The sequence below is a fragment of the Silurus meridionalis genome, chromosome 19 (genome assembly GCF_014805685.1).
Source record: "Silurus meridionalis isolate SWU-2019-XX chromosome 19, ASM1480568v1, whole genome shotgun sequence".
Classification (NCBI taxonomy): Eukaryota; Metazoa; Chordata; class Actinopteri; order Siluriformes; family Siluridae; genus Silurus; species Silurus meridionalis.
Window position 1 is genome coordinate 12785959 of NC_060902.1, and position 24716 is coordinate 12810674.

At 37.0% G+C, this 24716-nt stretch overlaps 2 protein-coding genes across 3 annotated transcripts in view; both read left to right on the plus strand.

The window, feature by feature from the left end:
* The window catches only part of fmoda (fibromodulin a), a 46776-nt gene extending 36361 nt beyond the window's left edge, over nucleotides 1–10415 (plus strand). Inside the window, exons 2-3 of the mRNA XM_046875719.1 lie at nucleotides 8639–9547; nucleotides 9856–10415. Coding sequence (XP_046731675.1) covers nucleotides 8665–9547; nucleotides 9856–10007 — 1035 coding nt within the window. The 5' untranslated portion in view covers nucleotides 8639–8664 and the 3' untranslated portion in view covers nucleotides 10008–10415. The remainder of the gene's footprint in view (nucleotides 1–8638; nucleotides 9548–9855) is intronic.
* A 6173-nt stretch (nucleotides 10416–16588) lies between these two features.
* On the plus strand, nucleotides 16589–24707 carry slc6a14 (solute carrier family 6 member 14). Of its 2 annotated transcripts, XM_046874809.1 has the most exons (14): nucleotides 16589–16726; nucleotides 16817–16985; nucleotides 18624–18755; nucleotides 20115–20276; nucleotides 20669–20804; nucleotides 21126–21258; nucleotides 21437–21577; nucleotides 21695–21923; nucleotides 22246–22371; nucleotides 22609–22727; nucleotides 22813–22912; nucleotides 23002–23111; nucleotides 23224–23391; nucleotides 23623–24707. In XM_046874809.1, exons 1-14 carry the CDS (start codon nucleotides 16670–16672, stop codon nucleotides 23758–23760), a joined length of 1920 nt encoding a protein of 639 aa, XP_046730765.1. In that variant the 5' UTR covers nucleotides 16589–16669; the 3' UTR covers nucleotides 23761–24707. The 2 variants fall into 2 exon arrangements, with proteins under 2 accessions (XP_046730765.1, XP_046730766.1); XM_046874810.1 differs by lacking the exon at nucleotides 22609–22727 and having other exon boundaries at nucleotides 22841–22912.
* Nucleotides 24708–24716: the final 9 nt, after the last annotated feature.

Genomic DNA, 24716 nt, shown 5'->3' on the forward strand with positions numbered 1-24716 from the left:
CATGCACAGTAGTATTACTCAGGGCTACAGCTGGAGTGGACCTGGGGAGCCAAACAGACCCTTTATGTGTATGTGTGCATGTGTGTTTGGTTTAGCTGTAAAATCCTCCTCAGTAAGAGGATTAAATAGTTTTGCACATAAAAGTCCAAAATGAACAGAGTGCCCCCTATCCATATCAGTGAACAATAATAAAAACAATATGACTTATAGGTCATTGCAGACATCTGTTTGTAAGAAACCGGGTGTATAATGATGATGATGTGCATCTGTTTATTGAATATGAGACATACAGTCACTATTCAAGGTCCCTTTTTTTTTTTACACAATTTGACGTAATTTCTCTTGGCATAAACACAGAATCCAATACAATATGAAGAAATTCAACATTTGTGAAGTTTCAGTGGTGAATTCAAAGTGGGGAAGTTTAGTATACTGAAGTTTATTTGTCTGTAGTCAAAAACAACTTTTGGACTTTCCCATCAAAGCAACAATATTTATTTGTTGTGGTTGTGTGGAGGTTTAAAACTTCTTGTGCATGGTCATCATCTGGAAGACTTGCAGCTAGATGAAAAATCTGCACAATAACTGTAAGGCATAAATATGAATGCTTTTTCATAAATAATTTAGAAAATCTACTATGTTATTAAATGACAAGACTTTAAGTCTAAGTATTGTGTTGCTGCATTGTTGTTAATTGTGCATAAGAAAATTCCTTCATTGCCAATAAAAAGTTGGCCAGAGAATCAGACGGTTGTAATCTGGTCGATATCATACTGTAAGGAATGTGTTATGTGCAGCAACTGATTATCAGTTGTCTATTCACAAAATTAGATAATATTACCTTGTGCGGAAATGATGGATTTTACCACAATAATACATAAGTGGCATGGTGAAAAAAGCATCCCTAGATTATTCAACAATTTTAACCAAGGTGATTGGTAATAAAGGCTGTTTTCAGAATATCCCTTTCAAGACAGTGTCCCCAGAAGAAATCCCAATAGGGAGCTTCACCTCGTTCTTTGATCATTTCATTAAGGTCCAAAGCATTAAGCTGGTTAAAGAACAATGCTACATGGGAATAATGGTAATCTCCCTAACCAGTTGGTGCCATCCTAGCCAGCATGACTCTTCAAGATGATGCTGATTATAACTTAGCCAGTGAAAGACCTCCATGTCCAGGTTTTTTCACCTAAGTGGCCCAGATGTGTAGTATATATGTATATTGGCAGCAATTTCATGTTTAAAATGACTTGCTAGGTGGTAATGATTTTGAGATTTAACCGAGTTTTTCAAACAAGGCCAGGAATGTTTGAACTGGATAGATGAATGAATATTCACTAGGCTTGCATTTGCATATCTATACTAATAAGACTTCTGTGATTGTAGCTTGTCCCCAACCAAAAAACCAAGCAGAGATGAATCCAATTTTTGTAGCTGTTTAGATACTACCATAGATTTGTGTATATGTGGACCTCACCAGATCTTGGCCAATCTCTCCAAAAATAAATTTGCAGTTATTTCTCTTCTTTATACAACAAAGTACAGCATTATTGAAAGAAAAAGTCTGGCCAATGTGAGCAGACCTTGAACAACTCTGTTTTCTTTTTCTTTTTGGACTATGCTCTATTGCATGAAGGATGCATGTGTCCACAGGCCAGTGCCACAGTTAAAATAGTCTTTTGGTAATAGGGTGACAGTTGCAGGTTGGATGGTGTCAATGCCTGTATTGGGCAATGAGGTAACGTGAGGCATAACTCTTTCTGTTAGTATGAGATAAAGAGCACCTTTGCGATTGTTGGTGACATAAATGTACCATGGGAACCTTTAGATGTGTGATTCTGAAACCTCCTGCTTTCTTATACTGGGCCTCTTTTGGGGTCAGATACCACCATTAATAGCCATTCATTTGTATTAACTTGTGTGAATTGAAAACAATGTAGATAAAGAGAAAATGTGATTCATCTCATAGAATTGTGGCTCTTTGCTCTTTCTGCTTGTCTGTACACATGATTTCAAGAAAATACCAACTCAGTCCTGAAAGTATTACGTTCTGTCTGAAGCAAAGTGGTCGTGAAAAGGTAGCACATGCCATTCCTTCCAGTGCACTGCAGTCTGGCTGTCTAATTTCTTTTCCACAAAAACAGGAGGAAATCAACCGTGCAGTGTTTTTGGACATCATTTCTCAATGAACATAGACTGACAGGAAATGGTATTAGGAAGGAATAAAGGTTTGTGTTTATTTATTTATTCGTGTGTAATGTTTTTGTTAAACTGCATGTATATTTAAACCTCGCCATTTAGCTTTATACCATATAAGAGGGCATGGTTTTGTATTTTAGAATATGATCCTATTGAGAACAATATTTTTAGGGTTTTTGTGTGGTATTTATATTGTGCAGAAAGTCTTCCAAGTAACAGAATGCAATGAAAATCGCAGTGTAACAGCATAAACAGCAGTTCTTGGAATAAAACTGACACAAAATGTGTCTTGCTGATGAACACCATGTGGAAGATTAAGCCACTGCTGATTAAACTTGCAAAAATGAAACCCAGGGTACTGCAGCACCCCTTTGTAGCCATGTTCTCCTAATTTTCTACTATTCATACTTCTCCTCAGCCTCAGACGTCCCAAAACAAAATGTGTTAAAAAAAAAAAAACAAACGAAAAAAACCAAGCTAGCAAACAAATAAAAACATGGTGCCATATGATTCTTCATATCCCCAACATATAAACACTTTGTAAAAAATCTGCATGCACACTGCAGTATGCATATGCACTATACAGCAGAGCATCCTGTTTATTGGATACATTCAGGTTAGTTGAGCGTTTCATTTTCCTCTGGCTAGCTGTGATGGAGCGCTGTGTGGAAGGTTTGTGGTTGGCCCTGTGTGTAAAGCCAAGCCACACACAAGCTGGTTGAAAGTGGTAGGTGTTACTCTGTACTCAGCAGACGTGGGATTTGACTCATTTGGTTCTTGTCTACTCTTCCAATACATGAACACAGGAGTGTTTAGTCATATAATGAAACATGCGGCAACAGAAACAAGCGGGTTGTGAATCTGTTGGAGGAGGTTTGAAAGAAAGTACACTCATTCAGATTTCTTATATATGTTCCCAAATAAGTGTCTGTATGAAATGTAGTTTAACTCATTAGTTCAACCAACCGGCAAATCCAGGCTATATATCTTTTTACTATATATCTTTTTTATATATCTCTACTATACTATATATCTAATCGGGTTTTTTTTTCAGTTTAAACTCATCTTATGCAGAAGATCAAAGTACTTTTATCTTTACAAGTGCTTGTGATATTACAGATTCTTTTCACTCTCCCATGTGTGAGAACCAGAGGGCGCCTTATACTCCAAATGACAAGCACCAGGCTTTAAGCCTTATTCAGCTCAATTTCAATGTATATTGTGTGAGTTTGATCATCCACGGTATTAGAGTGGATTTTCCACCCTTTTGTTGCTCACATGTTTCTCATCTATTGTTTGCTTTTTTATGTTTTGGGAAAAGAATGAAGGGATTTTGATGGGATCATAATGATTACCATATAGGCAGAGAGGAAGCGTAAGTGTACGCTTGATTGAAAAGCAATGGCAAATGCCTTTGGTTAAATACAGCTGTGAGTGAGTTGAGGGAATATTTGAGGACCTTATTTTACCCTCTAATAAAACATTTGATGTTTAGTGAACCATGTAACTGCCGTAAATACTGGTTTAATTGTCGGTTAATTTTGCTATAACTATAAATAAGTCATTAACTGTGTCAAGCTCATTGTGTAATGATTTTAGAAATAGGACTGAACTGCCATGAATCCCCAGGTGTTCAATATAATGACTTAAAGGATGCATTTATGTAATGGAGTGTGAAATTCCAAAACAAATAAAACTAAACATGAACATTTAATTCTTTGGGTTGTTTATAAGTTCTATGTGAACGGAATAAGAAAACCTAAACAAATCCATCAATTTAGCTTTAGAATGGCTGCAGTGAAGAAACTGGAAAAACATATTAAAAGTGTGTTTGTATGTGCATGCATGCTGACATGCCATCTGAAAGTAATGGACATGTGTTTTGTGTTGGGACTCTTATGGTGCTGTTTGAAGGGTCAAAGGTGCACATTGCAGCTATGCAGGTAGCGTGTGAGCGGTGCTTCGGAGCCCCTTCGAAAAAAATCCTGAGCTGCGAGTGCTTTCATTTTTATAATGGGCATAAATTTAGATTCAAAGGTAAACAGCTGTAAGTTGGCAAGCTGATTTGCAACCATATATTTGTATGGTTGCAAATTTAGTTGACCTGTACATGCATTGAACCACCAAAGTTTCCAGTATGTTGATAAGTACATGGAAAACAGAAAAACAGTTCTTTAATTCAATTTTTTTATAGAATTGGGGCAGGAGAACATGACCTGTCCAGATGTCACCCCTTCAAAAATGTAAACACCAGCTGATTATACCAATTAACTTAGGTTGTTGATAATCATGCAAATCTGGTAGAGCTACATGCCTATGGCATAATCTCTTAGAGCTGCATGCCAGTGACACACTAATGGATTTATGTTGTGAAAGTCCTCTGACGCTGTTTGTTTTACGGTAGATGACATCTGGTAGTTGCACACATTTTCCAAGGTTTTTCCATTATAATACCGTGATTGATCTTTAATGGCAGCTAATTATATTAATTTATCAAATTATTATTATTATTATTATTATTATTATTATTATTATTATTATTATTATTATTTATGTATTATTCAGTTGCTGCTTTATCCTGGTTAGGGTATTGATGGCGCTAAAGTCTATACTAGGAACACTAGAAATGATGTGGGAAAACACCAGGGCTCCATGCTCACACATATTCACATTCTAAGCAATTAAGAGTGATCACTTTCTGGCAAGTGATTTTAGGAACCCAAAAAAATGTTTAAGAAGTGTAGAACTTTTTTGAGAAAATAAGCTTAGACCAGCTTTACTTAGCATTAAAATAGCTTACGTAAAAATCATCTAGCATTTCTGTGTATTCAGCTTTTTCTTTATTTCAGCATTATTAATCTTAGTAGGGGTAATCTAACAGTCTGTTATGCAGAGTCACTTAGTTATAAAATATAATCCAGATTAATACTGGGTATGGTATCTGAAAACAGACGTTTTGTTAGAATGCAAGAAAAACAGTAAATGTTTTTTTACCTTGGTATTAGCAAAGAGGAGACAGTTTGTCGGGAGGCATAAAGAAAATGATGTATTATGAGAATATGCGAATGAATTAAATGAGACTTTGAAGGTAGAGGATGAATTATGTAAATATATGTAAATGATCAAAGTACAAAACGTAAATTTCTTAGATTAAAACTTGCACTTGCTAGCATCAGATGACTTGGGCAATTGCTGTTTGGGATGTGCCCCCTAAGAACTCGTAAGACGTGCTGACTGACTGCAATAAATCTGTTTTGCTTCTATCTCATCCACCACTGAAAGATTCTTCATTGTGGTAAAGTTGCATTTTTATGTCAAGTAATAGCAAAGATTGTTTCAGTTTTGTTTAAGTAAACTAAATCGCTGCTACTTTACCTTTTGAAAATCGAATTTAATAGTATTTACATAATAACAAACTAAACTAAAGGAATATAGTAAATACAAAGCCTACTTTATAAGTCCAAATACCTAGGAGAATAATTAACTATTTACTAATAAGTTATTATTTATTGGTTATTTTACAATTCCAGCCACACGAAAATGGAGAGAAAGCCATCGTGCAAATGTGTCTGCTCAGAGATGGGCTCTGAGTTATGACAGAACTCGACAGAATACGTAAGAGGACATCTTCACTGATAAAAAAAGGTGAGCTCAGGATTAAAATTATATGCTATAAAAGAGCAACAATATACCCTCCACCACCATGCACCCAGTTTTTAGAAAAAGTACTGTTGTCTTTATCAATGTCAGCAGAGATGGAAAAAAAAAATATTTGTAATTTTAAATCCCTCACCTATTACAGAAAGTGATTAAGACACAAAATAACATATTTATTATTAAAAGCTTTAAAAATGAATGGTAAAGGCTGATTTAGTCAATCTTAAAGTTTCAGATACTTTGTTGATTGCTTGTCCTATTGTTGCTGGACCCCTGTGAGTCATGTATTACTACCATGCATGGCAGAGCAGCACATCATTCATGAAGCTTGCACCTGGAAAGAGTTTATGGTCCAAAGACACAGAGCAGCATGAATATTAAGTATTTCCTGGTGTTGGGATTAACTCCATATGGGAACTGGTCATCAGTCACCAGTGTCTGCATGATGGGGCCAGTAAAATGGGGAAGCCAGGGGATGAATTTTGACAGTTTTCTCCAATTGTGTTTTGTTGTCTTTCATTAGTACTATTATGGATTAATTAAGCGATTTTAGCCAATAAATGTACTTAATAGGTGTACAGTCTTTCACTACTTGGAGACATTTTGATATTCAAATGCACTGTGTTAATTAAATCAGTATTATAGTATGAATGACACTCACAAATCTGGTCATTCATTAATTTTTTCATCTTTAGGAATCACTTCATCATCTTGTTAGAGGAGTTGTGGGTCCAGAGCCTATCCAAGGAACACCAGATGAGTATTTGGAATAAACTCCATATGGCCCACCAGTCCATCACAAGGCTCCATTCACACATTTGTTCAGACAATGGAGCAATTGCGGCTTGCTCTACACAAACAGTAATGTGTAACAGTAACAGTAAAATTAGGAACCATGCAATTTACTCAACACAGTGATTGACATCTAGCAGTTGAAAGCCAATGCCAAGCTAATGAATGCCATAAAGTGCTGTAGTAATCCACAAGGGAAATGCAGTCTCATGTGTTAGACATCTAGTTATAACATACTGGACCTTTCTGTTTTATACACGTCTGTTTTATACATAGTCTTGGAGACAGATGTTCAGTTATGTGTGTTATATAGATCTAAGGATTGAAATTATAAATTATAAAGTGTCTATGCTATATTTACTGCATACGCTTGAAATTGAATGCTTGCATATTGTTATTATGATGAAAATATATGGCTTATAATACTTAATAATTCTGCTGATGGTGGTTTATATTTACTTGTATAATATTTTTGCATTTAGTTATATACTGTGGGTGTACTTTCTTTTAGGATGTATGCAAGAGCATGCTTTGATTTGACTTTAAATTTGATATCAAAACTGTGGATTCATGTCATGAAGAAACTGCAGAAAACTCCTTAAACCTGAGCCTGCCTCTGTCAAAATCTATTAAAGATCTGCTCTTATATGTTCTGGTCAGGCATTAAAGAGGCCTCTGGGGGGGCAGGGTGCGATGAGGCATTCCCCAGCAGGACAGGGTGGACATGTGGATTAAGAAGGCATATGGCAAATCAGATGGAGACTACAAGAGAGACTTTGTTTGGCATTTAGCTAGTGACCAAACAAATTCAGAACACAAAAACACTTTAGGTTTTGGAGCCCATCAGTTTATAAATAGGGGCTCCATATATTTAAAGAATAATCATGCTTTAACAGCCTAGATATTATGCAAAGTACTACTATAAATCTATATGCATTTAATTATTATTATTATTTTAAATAGCCTTTATTTGTCACATATACATTACAGCACAGTGAAATTCGTTCTTAGCATATCCCAGCTTGCTCGGAAGCTGGAGTCAGAGCGCAGGGTCGGTCATGATACGGCGCCCCTGGAGCACAGAGGGTTAAGGGCCTTGCTCAAGGGCCCAAGAGTGGCAGCTTGGCGATTTATTAATTTACACTGGATTTTGTAGTTCATAAATACTTCTTTATGAGTACAATCCAGATTTGTCTTTATCAATTTTATTCAGCCTGCTTGGCAACTTGGATGGTCCAAACTCTGGAAATGGTCCTCTAGGTCCTCCATGTTAATAGGGCCAGTTATATCACATGGTCTACTCACCTAATAATGAGAAACACCTGGCATCACTATGTCAAAAAGACATCTAGCAGCTGGAACTGAGCAAGACCATCTACCCCACTGAGTGGCCTAAGGATGGAGAGAGAGATAGAAGGGTGCAGTTATTGGGCAGGGCTTGGGAGGGGGTTTCAGGAATTTTAGGGGGGAGGAGAAGAAAAACTTGGAAGTACTTGAGGGTGTATTTACATTGCAAGGTTTTTGGCAAAAGTCAGTGTTACAGTGGCTTGCTAAAAGAGTGGGCTAGAAGGAGGGAGTGCCATTTAACTTAATAAGGTAGGTGTGTTTCTATGTGGTCTGTAATATGTTAGAGGAAATTGTTAAATTACAGTGTTTTATGTTTTTTTTTACTCATCTGCATTAAGACCCCTTTGTTCAACAATTCCCTCCCTGTTTTGTGGATGTGTTCTCAAGAGGATTTTTTATTATTAATTATTAATTTGTTTATTTAATGCACAACACTGATTTAGGAAGAAATGCTGTGGGGAGGAATATATTGTTTCTTTGTTCTAAACTTGTATCTACACATGCACGTGTATATTGTCTTAGACTTTACTTTACACTCACATTAAATTCTATATATTATTTTATATATCTCTGCACATTTTTTTCTTGATTTGTTGAAATAGTTATTTAGATTTATTTTCTTCACCTTGCTTTTTTCCTCTAGATCCTGGGCATCTTACATTTCACGTTATGATCCACCCAGCTTCACTCTTGCTGACAGCAGGATTCCTGCATCTTGCATTTTCCAATGGGGTTGACCAACTGTTCTGGGTCTACCGCATGCAACCCCTGGCCATCATGGGGCCTGACAACTCTGGAGGAGACTGTCCAGCTGAATGTGACTGCCCTCCAACCTTTCCTGTTGCCATGTACTGCAACAACCGTGGGATGATACAGATGCCATACATCCCCTCTCGCATGAAATATATCTATCTTCAGCACAACCTTATAACTACAGTCTCAGATGAAGCCTTCAAAAATGGCACCAACCTAGTTTGGGTCATGTTGCATGAAAACCAGATTACCAATATAGGTAAAAGGGCTTTTGCGAGTCTGTTGAACCTAGACAGTCTGTACTTGAGTGGCAACAACCTGACTGAGGTGCCGTCAAACCTTCCGAACTCTTTGCGTGATCTGCGCCTTAACCACAACAAAATTGACAAGGTGTCACCTAATGCCTTTGAAGGCATGGAAAATCTGACCACCTTGCTACTCAACCACAATACCATCAAGGACATGGGAAGCACTCTAAAGAGCCTGAAGTCACTCACCTTGCTTGATGTGAGCCAGAACCAGTTAAAGAATGTTCCAGGTGGTCTGCCTGCCATGCTTCACCAGCTATATTTGGGTTCAAACTCCATTGATGCCATCCCAGGCAATTTTTTTAGCCACTTCTCCAACATGCAGTATGTGCGCTTATCTCACAATGCCCTTACAAATAAGGGTATTCCACCAAACACTTTCAATGTAAGTGGTCTGGTAGAGCTGGACCTCTCCTTTAACAAACTGGAGAGGATCCCAACGGTTAGCACCAGCCTTGAACACCTCTATCTACAAGCCAATCAAATCAAAGGTATTGTTATTTTGGATTAACTTTTATAAAAACCTAGAGTTTCTTTTGTGAATAATCTTTTAAATATTTTGAAAGTTGTACTAGGTCTTTAAGAATTTCTGTCAGAACCCATAACTATTTAAAAAGTATGAAACCAGAATTCTACCATGTATATTAAACTTAGTAATTTGATCAATATTTTTCACTTGGGTAAAATGCCCATAAGTCATTTAATGCCTTTGTCTTTGAATGAATAACTCGTATGCAAAATTCCAAACCTCTTCAGGCTACAAAAATAATCTCGTTCTGATTTGTGTGCCTTATCACAGAGTTTTCCCTGAGCAGTTTCTGCAGTGTGGTTGATGTACTGAACTTCTCCAAACTAAAAATCCTGCGTCTGGAAGGTAATGAGATCACACATAAGGATGTTCCTTCTGACTCGGCTCTATGCCTCCGCTTAGCATCAGTCATCGCCCTGTAACTGCTCCAACAGACCATTAGAGGGCAGTCTTGGGCATTTCTTTTTTGTTTGTGTTCTCTGTAACTATTTCATCAATTATTCAAAAATGCTTACTGTTTGGATTGCTTATTCCATGTTGATTGTGAAACTTGTAATGTTTATGTGTATCTCTCTGATGTAACAAAGGAGATTTTGGTAATACATGTGTATGGTTGGTGCATGTACTTTGCCCTGATTTGTGTTTATTCGTTTTATTGTGCTTTACATTACAGCTAAGAATCATGTGCACAGTTTTTTTTTACTTTTTGCACCACATTCTTATGTGTGTGTGTGTGTGTGTGTGTGTGTGTGTGTGTGTGTGTGTGTGTGTGTGTGTGTGTAGTCCTCTCTATGTTGGTCTGGTCTGTATGTTCTGAAGTAAGATCAGAAGGAAATACATAATGAGTTTATTTGTTTTCTCATTTAACAAAGCATATATATATATATATATATATATATATATATATATATATATATATATACATATATACATATATATATATATATATATATATATATATATATATATATATATATATGTATATATATATATATATATATATATATATATATATATATATATATATATATATATAAACTTTAGTTTCTGAACATGTGACTCTAGAAAACAACTTGCAGATATTGCTTTTTCCCCCCAAATGTTTATTATGTATTGTAGGCAGCAAGTTAGGAGGCTGTGGTCTAGACACATTTGGAGAACTTTAACCTGAATAAACAAAAGTAATAAATATTTAAATACAAAACATTTGAACCATCGTATTGTTTTTTTCCCCCCTCACAATTCAGTTTGAGGGAAGTCAGAAACAAGTCAAACAAAAACAAATGTGCTTTCTAATACCCGAGCATCAAAAATGGTATTTGGCTCCCCCTTCTGGTCACACTAGTTTAGTCACACTGCTTATGGTTGGTGAAAGGAAATTATGACAAGGATGTAATAACAATACTATACACTACTAATCTGTATTATTCATCTCATAGCATATCATAAGCTTGATTTAAAATGTCAGGTATAAACAGGACTCTAAAGCGACTAGTTTAATGCTTTTTTAATATCCAGGCTATGGTTTTGGCAGGCCATTTTCAATTACCGCATTTTTACTTCTTCCATCATTCAGCAAGCGCTCCTGGAACCTTAGAATTTTTGTGTTCCCTGTTTTGTTGTTGATCATGCTTTTCTTTTTTTGAATCACCACTGCTTCAGTTTTTGGTCCATATTGCAGAACCAGTGTGCTACATTTAAAAGTCAAATGTATGTAGACACTTGACCACTGAGCTTTCCATCTGGAAATCATTGTCTGTTCTCAGCACTGTGCCCTCTAAATATGGCCATCATCAAGTCAGACTACCAGGACAAACACACATGTACTTTCCCTGTTATTAATTGAGGAATGTTTCTGTCCTCTTTATCTAGTTTGTCCTAAAAAAAAGTGTGTTTGGCGATCACTGCCTGTTATTGACCATCATTCCTCTTTCCAATTTGTCTGCTTTGGAAATAAAGATAACTATGGCCATTAATATAGACTTGTAAACCCTTTGCTGTTAAATGATCCTCTACTGATCTGGGAAGGCTTTTCTCTAGATTTTGAAAAAAATACAGAACACAAAATGTGGGGTACAGATTTCTGGTAAGGAGGTTTGAATGGGTTCCTAGGGGTCTGGGTCCCTAAAGGTCAGTACAAAGCCCTGAAGATACTGGACCAGCTGGCCTGGGTCATAGTTACATAATGTAATATATAATGTTTGTGTGTGTTCTACCCAGAGATGGTTCACAGATAAATCTGGTTAATATCAAGAGCAGGTACAAACATCTCTGCAATAAGTAACTTTTCAATAATTCTTCTTCTTCTTCTTCTTTCGGCTGCTCCCATTAGGGGTCGCCACAGCGGATCATCCGTCTCCATACCACCCTGTCCTCCACATCTGCCTCTTTTACACCAACTACCTGCATGTCTTCCCTCACCACATCCATGAACCTCCTTCTTGGTGGCTCCATCCTCAGCATTCTTCTACCAATATAATTCATGTCCCTCCTCTGCACATGTCCAAACCATCTCAATCTCGCCTCCCTCACCTTGTCACCAAAACATCTTACATGCGCTGTCCCTCTAATAAACTCATTTCTAATCTTATCTATCCTCGTCACTCCCAACGAAAACCTCAACATCTTCAGCTCTGCTACCTCCAGCTCCATCTCCTGTCTTTTACTCAATGCCACTGTCTCTAATCCATACAACATCGCAGGTCTCACCACAGTCCTATAAACTTTCCCTTTCATTTTGCAGATACCCTACTATCACAAATCACTCCTGTCACTCTTCTCCACCCACTCCACCCTGCCTGCACTCTTTTCTTCACTTCTCTAACACACTCTCCATTACTTTGCACTGTTGACCCCAGGTACCTGAATTCCTCCACCTTCTCCAGCTCTTCTCCTGCAACTGCACCACTCCACTGCCCTCCCTCTCATTCACACACATGTATTCTGTCTTACTCCTACTGAGTTTCATTCCCCTTCTCTCCAGCGCATATCTCCACCTCTCCAGGCTCTTCTCAACCTGCTCCCTACTCTCACAACAAATCACAATATCATCCGCAAACATCATAGTCCAGGAGACTCCTGTCTGACCTCGTCCGTCAACCTGTCCATCACCACTGCAAACAGGAAAGGGCTCAGGGCCGATCCTTGATGCAGTCCAACCTTCACCCTAAACCAGTCTGTCGCACCTACTGCACACTTCACTGCTGTCACACTGTCCTCATACATGTCCTGCACCACCCTCACATACTTTTCTGACACACCTGACTTCCTCATACAATACCACAACTCCTCTCTTGGCACCCTGTCTTAGGCCTTCTCTAAATCCACAAATACACAATGCAATTCCTTCTGTCCTTCTCTATACTTCTCCATCAACATTCTCAAAGCAAATAAGGTATCTGTGGTGCTCTTCCTCGGCATGAAACCATACTGTTGCTCACAGATGGTCACCTCCTCTCTCAGCCTGGCTTCCACTACTCTTTCCCATAACTTCATGGTGTGACTGATCAACTTAATTCCCCTGTAGTTACTGCAGGTCTGCACATCTCCTTTATTCTTAAAGATCGGTACCAGCACACTTCTTCTCCATTCCTCAGGCATCTTCTCACCTTCCAAAATCCTGTTAAACAATCTGGTCAAAACCCACTGCCATCTCTCCTAAACATCTCCACGCTTCTACCGGTATGTCATCTGGTCCAACCGACTTTCCACTCTTCATCCTCTTAATCGCTGCTCACTTCCTCCTTACTAATCCTATCTACATCCTGCTTCACCAACTCCACATCATCCAACCTTCTCTCTCTGATTTTCCTCATTCATCAGCTGCTCAAAATACTCCTCCACCTTCTCAACACACTCTCCTCACTAGTCAACACATTTCCTCTCCATCCTTTACTGCTCTAACTTGCAGTACATCCTTTCCAGCTCGGTCCCTCTGCCTGGCCAATCTGTATAAATCCTTTTCTCCTTCCTTAGTGTCCAACCTCTCATACAGCTCCTCATATGCCTTTTCCTTGGCTTTCGCCACATCCTCTTAACCTGCTGCGGCATCTCCTTGTACTCCTGCCTACTTTTCTCATCACTCTGTCTATCCCACTTCTGTTTTGCCAACCTCTTTCTCCTTATGCTCTCCTGCACTTCCTCATTCCACCACCACGTCTCCTTGTCTTCCTTTCTATTTCCAGATGTCACACCAAGTACTTTTCTAGCTGCCTCCTCATCACTCCTGCAGTAGTTGCCCAATCATCCAACACCTCCTTAACACCACTGAGCCTCTCTGACCTCTTCCCTGAACCTCACACTACACTCTTCCTCCTTCAGTTTCCACCATCTTATTCTTCTTTCAGTCCTCACTCTCCTCCTCTTCTTCTTCGCCTCCACAACCATCCTACAGACCACCATCCGATGCTGTCTAGCTACACTGTCCCCTGCCAACACCTTACAGTCTCCAATCTCCTTCAGGTTGCATCTCCTGCATAGCACATAGTCCACCTGTGTGCACCTTCCTCCACTCTTATACGTCACCCTATGATCCTCCTTCTTCTTAAAATAAGTGTTCACCACTGCCATTTCCATCCTTTTAGCAAAATCTACCACCATCTGCCCTTCCACATTCCTCTCCTTAAAACCATACCTACCCATCACCTCCTCATCACCTCTGTTCCCTTCACCTACATGCCCATTAAAGTCCGCCCCAATCACCAACCGTTCTTTCCTAGGTACACCATCTACCACTTCATCTAATTCACTCCAGAATCTTTCCTTCTCCTCCATCTCACAGCCAACTTGTGGAGCATAGGCACTGATGACATTTATCATCATCCCTTCAACTTCCACCTTCACGATCATCACCCTATCAGAAACTCTCTTCACCTCCACTACACTCTTACTGTACTCTTCCTTCAGAATCACCCCTACACCATTTCTCTTCCATCCACACCATGATAAAACAGTTTAAATCCACCTCCAATGTTCCTGGCCTTACTCCCTTTCCACTTGGTCTCCTGAACACACAGCATATCTACCTTTCTCCTCCATCATATCAGCTACCTCTCTCCCTTTCCCGTCATAGTACCAACATTTAAAGTACCAACCCTAACCTCCACTCTCCTACACTGCTCCTTTCCCTGCCGTCTCTGTAGACGCCTTCCTCCTCTCCTTCTCCTCCTTCGGCCAACAGTAGCCCAATTTCCACCGGTACCCTGTCGGCTAACGATACCTGTGGCGGTCGTTGTTAACCCGGGCCTCGACCGATCCGGTATGAAATTCTCATTTGTGATCCGCATATTTGATTTGGCATATGTTTTACGCTGGATGCCCTTCCTAACGCAACCCTCCCCATTTACCCGGGCTTGGGACCGGCACTAAGAATGCACTGGCTTGTGCCTCCCTAATGGCTGGGTTTTTCAATAATTATTAAAATGTCAAATATTACTGAACTACAAAACTAATAGGAAAGGGAGAGAGCAAATAGAAAGCATTTTGTGATTTGCCCATAGTGTACTTAGCTGCAGCCTGAGATTGCGAAATTGCACAATGGATACTTATCAGTATTGTTTGAGTCTGAAATAAGGTGTTAGTCAAACACTCGTGTTGGTCATAATTCAAACAAAACTGCTCACAAAGCTGTCAGTCAGCATTTTGGACTTGATGTGGATGGAGTTTCAGGCCATTTGTCCATAGTAAATTCCTTAATAACACTTTGTCATGAGCATAATAGGGGGGCCATCCCACACAGGATTAGAGCCACAAGGGGCATAAAATAAATTCGCTAACTCACACAAATATTTTCTGGGTTAGCTGAAGTGTCTATTTTATGTCTATGTCCAATTTAATAAAACATATAGACTGAAGGGCGCTTTCAAATTAACCTTGAATAACAGTTGTTACCTGTTAAAGCTGAGATTTCCTAAAGAATCTCTTTCGTCAGTGTAATTCACTGTGCGGTACCAAAACACTGACTGGATTACTCTCTAATATTACTAGTGTAAATGTTTGCAGTTAGAACTTAATAATCTCATTAATATTGTCAATATTCCAAGCAACGTTTCTTATACATGCAAGCCCCATTTTTCTGATGTCACCGAAGGTTAATTATATTTTTCTAAGGCTGCAAATTACTATAATAACGGCTTCACCAACCCACCATAATACCACGTTTGACTCATGTTAAACTCACACAACACTGTGACCAGGTGTTTTCTATGTGCATTATCTATGAGCACTATAATTAGCTGCAAAGTAAAAAAATACTCAGTTGAATAATTTCTCGTTATGATTATTTTTACATTGTAATAATTAATTATTTACATTCCAGATGCTCATCAAGAACACATACACAATTCAAAGAGCCTGAAAAGCAAAGGGAAGTCAAGTTCCAATTTTTTCAGACATATGTGTCAATATCTCAGCATTATCTTTTACCAAGATAAGAGACAGACTGATTTGCTTCCTTCAAAGTTATATACAGTATTAAAACCAAGTGCTCTTCAAATGTTCATGGTTTCAGAACATTTTATAATATAAACCTTAGGGGAAAGCAATTATAATTAAGAGGAATAAATGTTTTTGATAAATTGTAATTGTCTTTAAGCAGATTATACATATAATAGAGCAGATAGTGTTACTGAGTCATAAGTGTCTAGTCATAAGATATATTTGCACAAGCCTAGATAATACAGTATAAAATATAATTACTAAAATATTTTTTCCAAACTATTTGACTGTATTTGACTAAAGAATAATAATATTGAAAGGTGCCCATGTCCACTATTTCTTGACCTTAAAACAGTTAAAGGTGTTTACTTTTCAGTGTCTTGAGATGAGTTATTAAGTCGTTCCCAGCCCCCAAACTTGAAACACATTCTAATAAATGTAAAAAGGATAAAGGGGGTGGAGGGGGGGTTTAGAAAGGGTTAAATAGCTAATATTTTTTTTTCTCTTGAAATATGTTAATATCTCTAATGTAATGTTTTGTTATTCACTAATGCCTTCAGAGGGAGGAGGTATGTGGTTATAAAAATGCCTTGACTTCAATGTTTACACTCCCATTCATGTTCATCACTACTCTGTGCTGCGTTCAAGTATGAAGGAGCACAACATCACACATTTAGTGCTCACAAACCGCATTGCACTTGATCAGGTAAACAGCTTTGAATTGTATTGACATTTTTTATGTCAACTGATATTATTCTATGTGTGTTTTAATGTGCACCTTGTTTAACTGTGTTAGGAAAACAATGCTGGTAAGAACACAGACTTCCAAGTTGGAAGCAAGGATGAAAATACAGAAAGAGGGAACTGGAGCAATAAGAGGGAATATCTGTTATCTATGATTGGATATGCAGTCGGGCTTGGAAACGTATGGAGATTCCCATACCTTGCGTACAAACATGGTGGCGGTGAGTGTGCATGGTTTCACCAATGTGTATCTGGAACACTTTTTCTATAATGTCTACAAACCTATAAATGAATAAACTGCTTTTCAGTGCTTTTAATATGATGAATTAATATGTGTGTTAATTCTTAGCATAGTGTATACCTTAACAGCCTCTGATCAATTAATATATCCACTAATCCTTAGCAGAGTGTATACATTAACACTCCTGAGTAATATACGTATAGCCATTCATAATGGAAATAGTTATGTATTAACATGTTGCTTCCCTTTAGGCTATATAAGTAACTTGGGACATTTTTTAGTTTGTAGCCAAAAGTGCTGTACAACACAATGTTTTAGCAGGTTGTTTAATGTTACAGCTGATTGGTGTATACATCAGTAAATATGTAAATGTATGTTTGATTTGTATGTATAATATATCCTTTGTTACATACAGTAATAATTTGGCATTGGGGTGGTGCTGGAAAACAGAAGGGCCTGAAATAATCCTGGAAATAAAAAAAGAGCCTTCAACCAATATGTATAATTTAAATTAATCTACATTTTCTTAACAAGAATTAATGCTGCTAATGAAATTTACAGAATGAATTAATACTAAAACTAACCTTTTATAAAAGCCTATTCTTACACAGTAAATCTCCAAGTCTGTTAATAGACAAGATGCATTATTTACCCAATGCACTAAAAATCAGTACATTTATGATTTACTTTGATTTTTTTAAATAATTTTTTTTTTGTTTAAGATGGGTATTTTTATAATGTATTTTTGCAACCCTTATATCAACCTTACATGCTACCAGTTTGCGATAATTATATAATAAACTCTTTACTTAATGTCCATATTTGTTTGAACCCTGCGTCATTATGTAACGCATGTCTGCGGAAAACACCCTGTCATAAGCTGATGTACAAAGCAGTTAGCATAAATACAGCAGTAATGAATATAATAGGTCTATCTAGAGCAAACTTGCCCTATCATCAAATGTTATGCGAACCATCATTACAATTATGAGTGCTATGTTTCTCTTATATCTATATCACCTTCATGACACACATTTAGACATCGGCTGCGTATGACAAGCACCACCTGCTTACTCCTCGGTCATAATGCTGGGTTAAAAAAAAATGGACCTATTGGTGGTATAATGAAGAGCTTATAAATAATTAAGATAATAACGACTCCCAGATTAGATTTTGTGACTGACATAAAAGTGCATTATTATTTATAAAAAAAAAATAAAAAAAAAATTTAAGACATACTATTGTGAACACTATGTAATATGTGTGATCTATTTCCATTGTATTAGTATTATTTATGTTTAAGTTTCACATTGTGTTATGATGTTATGGCTGGGTTGTGATGCAATATATTTTGTCATGTAAGTTTAATTGAAGGTTGCTGCTGCAAAACACTGAGTGCCATATGGATGGATTTGCAGAGGAGTTTGCACACACACACACACACACACACACACACACACACACACACACACACACACACACAGGTCGAACTCCTCACAGACAGGAACCCAAGTTAAAAACTGAGACACAAAAGCTGTAAAGGACAGGTCTATGTAGGATAATATAGCCTAGTAAACAAAATTGTCATCTATATTTCCTTTCAATTCTCTGTTTTTAGGAGCCTTCCTCATCCCCTATGTGATCATGCTGTCAGTTGCAGGGCTTCCACTCTTTTTCATGGAGAGCTCTATTGGACAGTTTTGTAGTCAGGGACCCATTAACATGTGGAAAGCTGTGCCAATGTTGCAAGGTAGGTACCAGTTTCTTATTGCCCAATCAGTGATTGTAATATTATATACTTGTACTGTAAAATATTTTACACAATGACAATATTTCTATCTGAATGGTCTGTTGCTCCTTTAGAAATATAAATCAGTGCATAGATATGTGACAAAAGGGCTAAAAATGGCATGGTTTAAATCCATTTGAAAAGCCACTGGAAATCAATACAAGTTTTTTTTTTTTCTTTATCCTTCTCTAAAACATTCTGTAATAATGGGAGTGGTCATTTCCAGAATGTTCCCCACCCCATCCACAGGACATGAGGGTTCACTGAATTCATTGCTTAAATTAAAAATATTGTAAGTTATGTGATCTACGGTTTATCGCAACCCAGTCATATGCAGTAGAATATTTTACAAGCAAGTATTAAAGAGTACTCTACACTACCATCATTAATACACTTGTCAACAAATTGTCAGACTTTGACAAACTGAGACAACTGGAATTATAAAATCCATGATTCAACACCAATCAGTTGAAACAATGATCGAAAATGGCTGAAAAAAAAGAGTATTTGGAAAACAGAGAAGGAATGAAAACCATGAAAGAAACTGTAAACAGGGTGTCTTGACTAAAGAAAAATAGAAAATCCATTATATATGTTGGAAAAAAACAAACCAGTAGAGAAATTTAACTTTTGAAGAGCAAAACAAAATGTAATGAACAGGTGAATGTGAACATTGTGGCTCCAAGAGGTCTGGTGGGACTGGGATTTGAATATCATTGGGGATAAAATAGCTTTAACACAATTTTGGAAATACCATTGAAAGAATTGTGTTTATTCCAGAGGCTTGTCAAACTGTTTTTTTATTTGTACTTTTACTTTTCTCATCTGCTTGTATTTGCGAATAGCGAACGTGGTCAACAGAAGTAACTAAATGATATGAAAATGTAGTAATTTTTGTGTGTGTAGGCATAAGAAGAGCAGTTTCCTGTTGTAGTTTAGGTTGACATTTATTTTTGGGCGATACATAATAGTAATAAAAAGGAGCAATAGTTTTCATATACATTAATTATAGTAATGTTTTTTTACTTTGTATAATCCAAATGATTTGGGTTTTTTTTTTTATGATGGTGATAGAATGTAGATTAAAGGAAAATGTGAAAGCATGTGCTGCCATTTATCCTATAGATGCTTCCTAAATACATTAACAAAATGAGAATACTGAAAATTCTCAAAATGAGGATAAATGAGGATAAAGTAATATGCATTTTCAATTTTAATCTTTGTGTTTTTTAATTTGTTTCTCATGCTTAGTAGAGAAACAAATGCAACCCTTATATGACAACAATACTGACTATGTATTTTGTTCTTTTTTTTTTTTAGGTGTTGGCATAACTATGATGCTGGTTAGCACTTTTGTTGCTATTTACTACAACGTTGTCATTGCATATAGCATCTACTACATGTTTGCATCATTTCGGTTTCCACTGCCCTGGAGTGATTGCTCAAGCTGGTCAGAGGTGGCCTGCAACAGCACTATTAAAGGTTTGTCACATCACTGTTACTGAAATGACATGTATGTTACTCAATACAGTGCACTGTAGGGTGTATCTGTTTTCACAGAAATGTCATGAACTAATGTCATTTCTAACTTAACATGAGTAACCGCATTTTTTTGGGTGGAATTTTACTCCTCGTTTTAAACTGACTGAACCTAAAACCTGATTAATGGTGTACCTTCCCTGGACACTTCTTCAAACTTTCTTCAAAGAAAAGGTCTGGGGAAAACGTGACCCTCGGCGACTTATGGAAATCCCCACAGGCAATTGTGTACCACTTGCAGGCAATGCTTAACTATGGCCAGGAGCTATAGTGACCACTGCTGTTACAAACCACTGCATTTCCCTTTTCTTTTTCTTTTTTTTATATCTTAACAGAATATTGCAATATGACTGCCTACAACTTGAGCCTTGTGTCTGGAAACGTGAGCATGTTGGCTGATGTTAATCAAAACTGTACAGAAGAGTTCTGGATTAATGCACCATTAAAGAGCATCAGTGAGCAGTATTGGGAGTGAGTTTATATCTCCTTTTTTCACCCTATAGTAAAAATGAAAGTATAGGAAAGAATGACTGACAGGAAAAGTATGAGGCATTTGTTTTATTTTGTATACAAAATGCTTTCTTTTGGTTATTAAAGTTAAGATTAAAGTTAGATTTAGGTATAATGCCTGTACACTTAATTTATCTAAATCTAATAATAATGTCAATAGAAGGTCCTCAGAAAATAGTAAGACATTTTGCTCACTGCCAGTACACATGTGTACAAGTTTTGTGCTATATATTATACTATGTTTAAAATTTTTGAAGTTACCATAAATAATGTGTCATATAGCCAAGTTGCTCTTCAGCGCACTAGCAGTATGGATGAGACAGGGCCAGTGGTCTGGCACTTGGCCCTCTGCCTTCTACTGGGTTGGATCCTGATTGCTGCTGCTCTTTACAAAGGCATTAAATCTTCTGGGAAAGTGAGTACCACATAGTAACAAACATTGATCAATACTTAATATACTAGATTGAGAACAGTTAGGCATTAGCTAAGTAAATTCACAGTGTAGACTGAAACAGATTACAACCATCATTAGTATTTCAGTAGAGGCTGTTTGATTAAATGCCCATGATAACTAACATTTATACACCTTTCAGGTTGTGTATTTCACGGCCACATTCCCATACGCTGTCCTGATTATCCTACTCATACGTGGCGTTACTCTGGAGGGTGCGAGAGATGGAATTGACTATTACATTGGCACCCAGTCTAACCTTACAAAACTGTCTGAGGCTGAGGCAAGATTCATCAATTACACCTATGTCTCTAAAACCAGTGTCTTTCTATCTTGAAAAATGATTTATATCCTTATAGTTTTTTTCATTAGATCTTGTCTGCGTTCTTCACTCATACAGGTTTGGAAGGATGCAGCCACTCAGATATTCTTCTCATTGTCTATTGCATGGGGTGGTCTAACAGCACTGAGTTCCTACAACAAATTTTATAACAACTCCTACAAAGACACCATTATAGTGTGCATCACAAACTGCAGTACTAGCATCTTTGCTGGCTTTGCCATATTTTCCATCCTTGGACACATGGCACATATCTATAAGAAACCAGTGTCAGAGGTTGCACAAGCTGGTAAGTTTTAATTCTCTCTGTTTCTGTAGTAAATTTATATTTTTTTTTTTGCTTGAAAATTTTGCGAGATGTGAAACAAATTACACAAACTCTTTGTGGAAAAAAGAAAGCATGAAACACAAAACCATTTGTAAATAGAATCTTAGGTACTCTTATTAATTCTTATACTTATTAACTATTAATGGCTTCCAAGGTGAAAATATAGGATGGTTGGATGGCTATAACTTTCAGAATAGTTCTTTGAAGTATAATCAGGATCATTGAATGACTAATGAGCAATGCCCGAAAGTAAGAATATGCTTGTTCGCCTTCTCATTTTAAGAGTTCGGACTGGCTTTCATTGCTTACCCTGATGCCCTTTCCAAACTTCCTGTATCTCCGCTGTGGTCAATCCTGTTCTTCTTCATGCTAATAACTCTTGGTCTGGACTCTCAGTTTGCTGGGATAGGTAGGCATGTTGCTTATATTCAAGAATATATGCGGATAAGATTTTTCTTTGGAGAACATATAACTACACTATGTAAGTGCATGTGTGTTATTATTTCAGAATTTAAGAAATTTTATATTTTTCATCCGTCAGTTACTAAACACAAGCCTAGCATGTGTTCTCTGCATGCATTGTGTCTCTGGATAAAAAATATCAATCTGTTTTAACTGTCTGGATTAAATATAATCTGTCTGGCAGAGGTGATCACAACATGCCTCCAAGATGCATTCCCAAGAATCTTAAAATCTAAACGAGGCCCCATTACTGTAGTAATTTGTATCATTCTCTTCCTGTTTGGCTTGCCATGTGTCACTGGGGTAAGTTTGTCTTTTCTAAATTCTCATGGGAAATATTTTAGGAATCAAATACAAAATATTTCATACAGATATGTTATCTTTCAAGGCGGGTATATACTGGGTGAATCTGATAGACACCTTCTGTGCTGGATGGATTCTCCTAGTTGCTGGATTGCTGGAAGTCTTCGGTCTCACCTGGTTATATGGTCAGTATAAAAATTCTAACATAAATTGACTATACTTGTGATTTTGCAGACTGGTCAGTTTAATTCAGAACTGAAAATACTGCTTTCAGGTGGAAACCGATTTATACAAGACATTGAAATGATGATTGGGACCAAGAGCACCCTCTTCTGGGTGTGGTGGAGGGCTTGCTGGTTTTTTATCACTCCTGCTGTTCTCCTTGTGTGTATTATATGCAAACTCTAAAACGTATTATTCAAATAATAATAATAATAAAAATAATAAAATAATAGAGGGATTTGGAAGTTTGCTTAAGTCAAAACATTTTTTGCAGGTCATTCTTGTCTGGTCAGTGTACACGTTTAATGCTCCCACATACGGCTCAGTGGAATATCCGCAGTGGGGCATTGCTCTGGGCTGGTGTATGACAGCCTTCTGCCTTATGTGGATCCCAATTGTTGCTGTCTGGAAGATAATGAAAGCTAGCGGAAACCTGTGGCAGGTAGGACAGATGCTTTTTGTGTGTTTTTAAAAATGAGAATGCAACAAGACTTCAATAATAATAATAATAATAATAATAATAATAATAATAATAATAATAATAATGCATTACTTGAAACCTATTTGTAAAATCTCTTGAAATAAAATATATCTGATGAATATAATACACTAGAATACATTTGTTTTATCATTGATACCAAGACATTTGACAGATATGAGTATTTTCCCACAGCGGCTCAAATCAACATCCTCACCCACTGAAGACTGGGGTCCTTACCTGGAATGCCACAGGACCGATCGTTATGTTCGCCGAGATACAAAAGACACAAATGTCTTTGTAATCTCAAATCAGAACACCACCAGATTGTAAGATATTCCTTTGAGTCAGATTTTGCATCCATCATTTTGTCATTTAAGATGGCAATGCTTTGTGGATGGTAGTTTATCATCTGCATATGCCATGGAGCTCATTTAGAATGTATACAGATACAATTACTGACAATTGTCCAGGAACAAAATGGGAGACAGTGTTTGGTTTCTGACACCAGAACTGCTGTTAGCTAAATATTTTTGTTTGGCAGGTTGTGCTGCAAGATACCCAGTAACACACATTAACATACTAATAATACAGAATACCCCTTCAGTAAATTATGAGCTTTTCTAATAAACTGCCTAAAAGTGTATAACAGTCGTTATTAAAGATTCCCCAAGCTTTGGATGAAAAACATGCTAATTATTATATAAAATAAATCAAATTACACATTACCTTACTGTTTCAGAAAGATATCAAATATAACACTGACACTGAAGACTTCGTACACAAAACTTTTTCTTTGATAACACATTTACTATAGAAACAATACTATATCAATCAGATGGAAATACTGTCAGGGACTGTTTTTTAGGCTAATCAACACCTTCTGGCAAATCTAATCATATTAAACCTCCAATTTCATGAATGAGTTTTCAAACAGAAGCACTTTCATTGCATTTCTCATTGATTAGTGCTTACAGCAACACATATTCGCCAAAAGCTCAGTCTGATACAGTTACCATTTGTATTGCTGTATTGTTGAACCTAAAACTTTACAGTTTTACTGTATATCAAGAGGTTTTTTTATTGCACATGAACATTTTGAATTAGTGGTGTTTAAACTGACCGTGTTTACATTTTTCTGATTTAGTCTTAGTTATAAAATTGCATTTTATTGGAGGTGGGGGTGTATGTTTTTTTCCAATGGTCTCCTTCTGAATTCTGGACTTTTGTGTATGCATACATTTAGTCACTTTACAATTAAAAGCTTTTTTAGAACAAAATTATTACTT

Coding starts and splice junctions, on each gene's coding strand:
- slc6a14 (XM_046874809.1), top strand. CDS start 16,670: ATGAAGGAGCACAACATCACACATTTAGTGCTCACAAACCGCATTGCA. Junction 21,259..21,436: donor GCATTAAATCTTCTGGGAAA/GTGAGTACCACA, acceptor TACACCTTTCAG/GTTGTGTATTTCACGGCCAC. Junction 21,578..21,694: donor CAAAACTGTCTGAGGCTGAG/GCAAGATTCATC, acceptor TCACTCATACAG/GTTTGGAAGGATGCAGCCAC.